This window comes from Sander lucioperca, chromosome 1 (assembly GCF_008315115.2).
Source record: "Sander lucioperca isolate FBNREF2018 chromosome 1, SLUC_FBN_1.2, whole genome shotgun sequence".
NCBI lineage: Eukaryota > Metazoa > Chordata > Actinopteri > Perciformes > Percidae > Sander > Sander lucioperca.
This window is the reverse complement of record NC_050173.1, coordinates 10,236,343-10,244,755: the sequence shown is the minus strand read 5'-3', so window position 1 is coordinate 10,244,755 and position 8,413 is coordinate 10,236,343. Positions and strand designations below refer to the sequence as shown.

At 40.3% G+C, this 8,413-nt stretch overlaps 1 protein-coding gene across 1 annotated transcript; it reads right to left on the bottom strand.

Moving 5' to 3' along the window:
- Window positions 1-255: 255 nt before the first annotated feature.
- Window positions 256-8,133, bottom strand: slc5a1 (solute carrier family 5 member 1). The gene is made up of 16 exons (XM_031278123.2): window positions 7,759-8,133; window positions 7,228-7,299; window positions 6,900-7,004; window positions 6,051-6,110; window positions 5,822-5,926; window positions 5,608-5,713; window positions 5,167-5,247; window positions 4,834-5,042; window positions 4,174-4,309; window positions 3,911-4,018; window positions 3,656-3,806; window positions 3,396-3,564; window positions 1,481-1,696; window positions 1,235-1,340; window positions 944-1,156; window positions 256-487 (listed from the first exon to the last, which is right to left on the bottom strand). Coding segments are annotated over exons 1-16 (1,977 nt in total). The 5' UTR covers window positions 7,897-8,133; the 3' UTR covers window positions 256-485.
- Between the last annotated feature and the right edge of the window lie 280 nt (window positions 8,134-8,413).

Genomic DNA, 8,413 nt, shown 5'->3' with positions numbered 1-8,413 from the left:
TAACAGCAGTGCACATATTGAAGGCCTACATTATTGCACATTAACCACAGAGTTAGTGATAAGAGTCACAAAGGGAATGACTTACATTACATCATCTGTGGTTTCAGCATTTATTAACCATGTCCAAAAAATACATACTTTTCTCAGTAAGAGCAGATATGACTAGAAATTCAATGTGCAATAAAATAAACCACTTATATTTTCAGTAGGAACAACAGTGATCCACCAGAGGGAAGCAAAGAGACTAAAACAGTGTTCTGTTAAATTCACAACCCTTCTTCCCTGAGATGCTTTTATTCATTAACACTTAAAACAACATACAGTATATGTGCATATATTTAAATGACAGCACTCGTGGACTTTGAGCAGAGAATGGCTTATGTAGAATGAAAACAGTACTATACTTCCATCTTGTACTTACTAACCCACATTTGTTATTTATTACAGGTAAGTAAGAGGCATTTTGTGATCTCTGTTTGCTCATATTGTGCTTACAATCACAAAAAGCAACAGTAAAGATAAGGAAGAAAACTCATAGTTAACACTGGAAGACCTACAACTTTGCAGGGGGTCAGGACAATGTGGAGCAAATAAATGTGTAAATATTTATGCACAATATTTACGTGTTTTGAGTGTAACATGTAAACCGTAAAATGAAAGATTAGATACCTGAAAAATGTTTACACCAGATCTGGCTGTACATTCATGAAATATTTCCAAGAGTTTTAGACAGGCACATACAAAATATATCTTATGTCGTGGAGGAGTTCAGTAGCCATACACAACATACATACAGTAATAATGATACAGTATAGAAAGGTCTCTTGCTTTTATTTTATAGGGTTGTGGGAAACAGTTCATGTGGTCTAAACTACATTTCTATAAAATCCTGTCCCCTAAATATAAATTATCCGACAACATTTGGGGCCAGTCGAGTTTCTTTAACCGTAAAAACCATGAAGAAAAACAGCCACACACAGGAGGATGATGGCGTTAGCGTTGACAACGCTCCTCCATAAAGGCTTCTCAGTGGTGTCTGTCAGCTGCTTCTGCAGCTCCGCCTGCTCCTCTGGACTCAGCTTTGGGGCTCTTTGCTTCTCCAGGCCGCAGAAGGACATCACCGCCTTCTTGCACCAGCCTGGCTCCTCCTCGGGCTCTGTGATGGAAGATCAAGGCAATGAAGAAAATCTGCTTGTCTGTCTGCATATGTTTATTTTGTACGTCTGCTGCTTACCTTCTATGTCCATATTATTGGACTCTTGGTTATCAAGCCAATCATCCTGTTCAAGGTCCACCCTTTCCTCCGTACAGTTCCTTAGGCTCCAGCACAGTCGATACAACTAGAGCAACAGAGCAACAGAGCAACACAACACGTGGGTTGAAACAAATGATCTATACAGTTGGTTATTGCATTGTCCTTCAGTGGTGTTTGGGAGATGATTTTTTTTTTATTCAGCCTTATCTCACTGCTGTCACGTACATGCTTGTCGTCAATGGGTTTGGTCATGAGAGAGACTCCCACGATGATGATACAGGAGGTAACAAACAGGATGATGGAGAAGTAGAGGTAGTGGACTCCACATATGATGGTTGGACAGCTACTGGGGTTAACACAGCTGCCTGTCCCATAAGCAAATTCAGCAATCATCCTGGACAGGCCAATTAACAGGCCAATCGTGAGGCCATAAAACGCACCCTGAGGAATGAAAAGGGTAGGACAAGCTGTCAGTATACGGATTAGATAGGAGTCTTCGGCAACATGCCCACATTGACAATGCTAACATGCTGATTGTTAGGAAGTATGATGTTTACTTTGTTCACCATCTTAGTCAAGTACAGCTGAGGCTGATGGGAATGTCAAAAATAGTTTTACACCGTACAGGTTTTTGGTCATAAACCAAAGTATTGGACAAAATAATAATCATGATCTGATAATGGTGCTAGATGAAAAGTCATAGGATCACCTAAATTATTACAATTTGTCCAGAGGGGGACGTGAATGTGTGTATCAAATTTAATAAGAATCCATCCAACAGCTAACAAGAAACCAGGGCAGGAGGAACTAAAGCTAGAGAAATGAGCTGAGACAGTAATAGCAGCAGCATGAGTGAGAGTGAGTTTTTCAGATTATAAAATCCTCCGCACTGGCTTGTATAAATGTGACTGGTGATTGTGTGAATCGGCTGATAACTGATGACGGTTTGGCCTTAACTAATGTGATGATCATGAGAGTAAGAACCATTTTAACATGTGGTCCACATTTACGCCACCTTTTAAAAGAAAGTCTTTTGACCCCAGCAACACTTTTGCAGATCACGTAACCCATGTGCAGTGATTCAATTACTTTATGGTCAGAAGAAAGCACATTACAGAGGAAGCAGTAAAAAGAAAGATAAAATAATAAAAATACCTTTGATCAGTTACAGTAAGATCATTAAAATGGACTGCATTTGACCACACACAAAAGCCTTTTTACCCACGCTAGAGGCATGGCAACATCTGTCGGCCTGTTAGTCGGACCACCACTTTGATCCAGACTGAACTATCTCAATATCTATTGGATGGAGTGTCATGACATTTGGTAGACATTCATGGTGCCCAGAGCATGAATCCAAATGTCTTTGGTGATCCCCTGAATTTACCTCTAGCGCCACCGTGAGGTTCACATTTTTGGTTTTGAGTGAAAAGTCTATTGGATGCCGAGAGATTTGGTGCACACATTCATGTCCCCCTCAGGATGAATTGCAATAAAAAAAAATTTAAATTTGTCCAATACTTTGGTTTTCATCACCCTGAGCTGTACTTTGTATTTTGTGCTAATTATCAAGCATTAGCATGATAAAATGCTAGGTTTGGTTAGGTAATATAGCAAACATTGTACCTGCTTGCAGTAACATCAGCATGTTAAATTTGTCATTGTGAGCATGATAACATGCTAACATTAGCACATAGCCCAAAGAACTGCTGTACCTAAAGTCCTGATTCCACTAAGCAGTCCGGTTCAGATCAGTTTAGTCTGTTACACATTAGAACGGTTATGTTTGATGAAGAGTAAATACAGCAAAAACTGTATCAAGCAGTGAGGAAAAAAGGTTTTCAGCTTGTTTCTCAGTACATGGCTGTCCATGGCTCTTACCATCCAGTAACAACCCTGCCTACATTTAAGAGTGCTGTCTGCAGTGGAAACGCAAAACAGATCTAGTGTTAAGGTACATGTTACTGGTTACGGTTCTAAAGGTACTATGCATGTACTGTGTGTGTTCCATGGAAACGTGGCTTAAGTACACCCTGACAGAGCTGCTAGCATGGCTGCAGACAGGCAGTAGATTGCACAAACGTTGAAATGAACTGACTTGAAATGTGTAAATAAAGAAATGATTTAAGTGGAAACTTACAGTCTCATTGATACGTTTGCAGAAGATGGCAAGTATGAAGACAGCTGCAACAGGTGGTGTGAGGTAGCTGGTGATGGACTGGATGTAGTCAAAGAGCTGACCACTCTGGGCTGACTGCACCACGGGGATCCATGCTATGCTCACACCAATTAGGCCCAAGATAAACACTCTATATATAATCAAAGATAGTGGCATTAAGGCAGGTAGGAATTATCTCATCATCAGAAATCATATTAAACTGAACCCCCAATGTGTTTTACCTGCCAGCAATCATGAGTTCCCTTTCAGTGGCTGAGCGGCGAATCTTAGTGTAGATGTCCATTGTGAATAGAGTACTGGCACTATTGAAGATGGAGGTAAGAGAGCTCATCAGAGAGGCCATCATCACTGACAGCATAAGACCTCGCAGACCTGAAACAGATAGAATAACAGATTAAAATGGGGTAAGATAACTTGACGAAAAAGGCTGCAGTTTGCATTCTCAGCTCACAAGACAAAGGTCTTTAGCCACCCACCATTGGGCATGAGATCCACCACCAGTTTGGGATAAGCAATGTTAGTGCAGCCCACACTGGCACCACAGTATTTTAAACATTCATCTGGATCCACACATGCCACCATATCTAGAATGACATGAATAAGATCAGCAAGATGTTAAGAAAAGATTGAATCCACATTTATGTCTGTTGTAAGTTGTGCATGAGCTACAAGACTTTCAACCAATGAGCTTGCTTAAGTTTGCGCCAGTCACATTACAAACTTAGCACAACACACTCACCAGCATAGAGGATCCTGCTGATCATACCAGGGAAAACCATGAGGAACATGGGCAGCAGCTTCAGGTAGCCACACAAGATGCAGCCTGCCTTAACGTGAGATAAATTCTTGGCTGAGAGGCAGCGCTGGACAATCACCTACAGTAACAGATGGGAAAAGCTTAGTAGTGCCATGATACAATCAGTAAACATGATGGATACATGGATCTAAAAAAGGTTATAAACTTTTAAACTTTTCTCTCTACTTTGGGTTCAACTCAAAATATTTGCTTGTTGATAAGTATTCTTCTCTGTTAATTGAGCAGGGATCAAGGCTGACTACAATGTGTTTATCTCTGTGCTGGATATCAACATTTCAATTAGCATCTTTGCTGAGATCCAGCAATAATCTGCCTGTTAATCTTATCTCAGTCTCTGCGAGTGCATTAAGGTCTAACTAAAAGCATGTCTCTCCTCGTACAGCAGGCCACCTAATGCCGCTTGAGCTGATAAAGGCGCATAAATGTGTGTGCAAATGTCTGGAATCAAATGAACCAGTCTCTCTGTGTGTGTGTGTGTGTGTGTGTGTGTGTGTGTGTGTGTGTGTGTGTGTGTGTGTGTGTGTGTTTATAACCATGGATTGTGGTCATGCAAATGCAGTGTTGCACATTTGCTGGACTGACCTGATCAGTGCACCAATACCACATGGCCTGAATGGTGAGTCCAAACACAAGGCCAGGCCATGGCAGGTCTCCTGTAATCGCATTCCTAAAAATATGGAAGGAGTCAGCCCGAGGCTCGTAGCAGCTCGCATTGATGTTAGTCGTCACAGAAGGGATGGCTGTCATGTAGCGCTGCTGGAAGCTTTCATAACCTCCCACCTCATTGAAAGCTGAGGGCATGTGAAAGTTAGACTTAACTTACAATCATTTTTACTTTTTGATGTCACATGCAGGATTTGTTTTGTCACAATAAATAATAGAAACGAGTATAAGGATAAAAAAGTAGTATATTACCAAAGCCCATAAGGATGAATGATCCAACAACCATGATGATGGTCTGTAAAGTGTCCGTGTAGATCACTGCAGCCAATCCACCTAAGATACAATTTGTGATGTTATCAATCTATGCTTTTTTCATTTTTTTGCCATTAATGTATACAACTGAATTTATTAAAGTGGTCTTTCAGAGTCTTTGTAAAGCTCAAGTTCAGAGGTGTACAAAACAGCAACAGAAGGCCATTTCCTGGTCCATGGTTAATTAACCACAATAACACACCACAGATAAACTAGACAGGAGAGAGACTGTGTATGTGTGTGTCCACATCTCTATATATGGTCTTGAGAGGACTTTACCCCCAGTTGTCGTGCCATTCTGTAATGTAGATAACACTTCTGGCTTTAGTTAATGAGCGAGTACCATAGAAAAGGAAGTGAATGCATCCTAAGGGGACAGACCTGTGACAGTGTACAGTGCAGTAATCAATAGCAGCATGACAACAGCAAGGTAGATATTCAACCCAAGAGCCTGGTTGATAAAAATAGCGCCAGAGAACATGTCTGCCTGAGTGGAGAGGAGACAAGAAAACGCATCATATCAATCAATAATGTACAATACTGGTACAATGTTGGCATAGAGGATATTACTGAGGGTTGAGATGTAATGACTTACTGATATCTTGGTGAAAACATACAGGAAAAGGGACAGCACTGAGAGATAGATGCGAATACGTTGTCCTCCAAACCTCTTCTTCAGGTACTCAGGCATGGTGACCACCTGAACATCCATAATAAATTTGATTTTTATTTGTGTTTGTTTCACTTACTTTTCTCCTCTAATATTGCTGTTTGTATGACCCCCAAGGTGTTTCTATGTCCAACATGTGGCCTGTTCTGTTTACCCCGGCTTTAATGTAGATGGGCACAAACAGCCATGCCAGAATGACGACCACTATAAGAGCCTGAAACAGACAAAAAGACACAACCAATAAAAAAATCAATCCCACCATTTACTCTAAATGTTCCAATGAAATTGACTTCAGCTGTCCTTCTGTTTCCTTCCATCCATGGGTGCATTACGAGACAATGGGCCCCTGGGCACAGACATACAAAAGGCCCCATCATCTTTCCTGCATATGATCAACACACAGACTTTGTGATGCTTTTTCCTCCCTTTGTTGTTGTTTTGTGTCTCTTTGTAGTTGTTTTGCATCTTTTTGTGGTTTTCTGTCTCTTTGTAGGAATTTTATATGTGGTCATTGTATGTCTTTTTGTTTCTCTTTGTGGTAATTTTGTGTCTCTTTATGGTCACTTTGTGTCTCTTCATGTCTCTTTGTGGTCACTTTGTGTGTCTTTATAAGCATTTTGTCTCTTTGTGGTCACTTTGTGTGTCTTGTGGTCATTTTGTGTCTCTTTATGTTTTTTTTGTCTCTTTGTGGTCATTTTGCATATTTTTATAGTTATTTGGTGTCACTTTGCAGTTGCTTTGCGCCTCCTTGTAATCATTTTATGTTTCTTTGTGGTCATTTTGTCTCTTCGTGTTGGTATGTGTCTCTTTGTGGGACATTTTGCAGATGAAGGCCAGGGGGCCCCTTACACTCTGAGGCCCTGGGCCTGTGCCTGGTAGGCCCGTAATTTACACTTATCAGCTCACCTGGCAGAGATAACTGATAATATATGTCACAGGTTAGAAATACATTTGCGTGAGAAGTGATAATGGTATAATTGGCACATCAGACATGATTACTCACGTTCCATTCAAATCCACCGATGGCTATTCCTGAAGCTGCAGCAGTCCCAGCGATTCCTACAAAGTGGCCACTGCCAATGTTGCTGGCAAACAGTGATGCTCCGATCTGTGAAGTGCATAGAGTAGTTATATTTATAAATAATATGCATAATTTCTAAGATTCTCAGCTGACGTTGCTTTTATGGTCCCTCACTCAGTATTAGTAGTGATAGATGATTTACACACCTGATTACTCTAATAACACCTGCTTAAACACACTGCATCCTATTTTATACTACTAATTAGCACGAAACAATAAAAACCTGTTATCAGTATCAAGAGATACCCACCGGCCACCACACCATACTCCTCCCTGCAAGGAAAAAGCCACCAACTGTGGCTCGGTTGGTGCGGACCATAGCCTGCAACAGGAGAAGGGCACATTTTAGAAAACCCATAAATACATGTGTGCAAAACAGCAACATACTCTGTATTTCAACAGTCACCTCATAACAAATATGAAGTCTCTTGAAAATATCAAAATAAAAAGATGATTACATTTCATTTTATATAAGGTGCTATAAGAGTGATAAAGAGTGAAAGAACATTACTCATACATTTAGATATGTGCAATCTGATCTGCAATAAAACAATTGTAAACCAGGTTGTTGAGTAAGAGGCTGTGATTGCACAATATGACTCCACTCCATTATGTATAATTTACTCTAAAGTGCTGCTGTAAAGGTGCTAAAACAACAAGGCCTTTATTAAAGTAAACGTGAGATGCCTCTTATATCAGTATCATCTTGAATTCTCCAGCATCTAAAAACATAAAAATCATTATATTTTCCCGTAGCGAACTGAAAGACTGAACAACTCACCCATACTCCGACAGCCAAGACAACCAAAAAGTAAATCACAATAACGGAGATATCTGCTGCGTTGTTAACAGCCACGGGGGCCGTGCCGTTTCTTGCATTGCTCCTTCTCCAGGAGAATCCAAAATAATCCTGAGACATTTTGCTGAGAGTGTGAACAGAGAGCAGAACTGTTGCTTCAGTCAAAGAGTCGCTCCCATTTGACTGAAGCACCTGCACAGACACTTATGTACCTTTGGCTGAGGTGTGTGTGTGTGTGTGTGTGTGTGTGTGTGTGTGTGTGTGTGTATTTGTGTGTGTGTGTGTGTGAAAGATTGGGGGTTGGGAGGGAGAGAGTGTGTTCATCTAATATATTACCAGATATTGTAATTGGTTGAAAGTGTTACTGGATGCACAAATAAACCTTGCTGATACATGACTTTGTTTGTGAAAATGAATGTGTTCAAATTTTTCAGCAAATCATTTTTTTTTGTTAATGATCAAGCCACAAGGAAATACCAGCCAGTGGTTCTTCCAATACTGCAGCTAAATTCAACTTCATTCATTTCAAACCCTAACCCTAACACTTTCCAAAACCAAAGCAGTTTATTTTAATTGAAAAAGAAAGAAAAGAAAATTATATTTCTGTAGATTAAACCATTCAAACTGTATATAGTTA

Excerpts from the sequence above, each read along its gene's own strand:
- slc5a1 (XM_031278123.2), bottom strand. The coding sequence starts at position 7,896 with ATGTCTCAGGATTATTTTGGATTCTCCTGGAGAAGGAGCAATGCAAGA. Across the intron at positions 7,300-7,758 it reads TCTTGGCTGTCGGAGTATGG|GCTATGGTCCGCACCAACCG; the intron begins GTGAGTTGTTCA and ends CTCCTGTTGCAG. Across the intron at positions 1,341-1,480 it reads AACCCATTGACGACAAGCAT|TTGTATCGACTGTGCTGGAG; the intron begins GTACGTGACAGC and ends CTGTTGCTCTAG.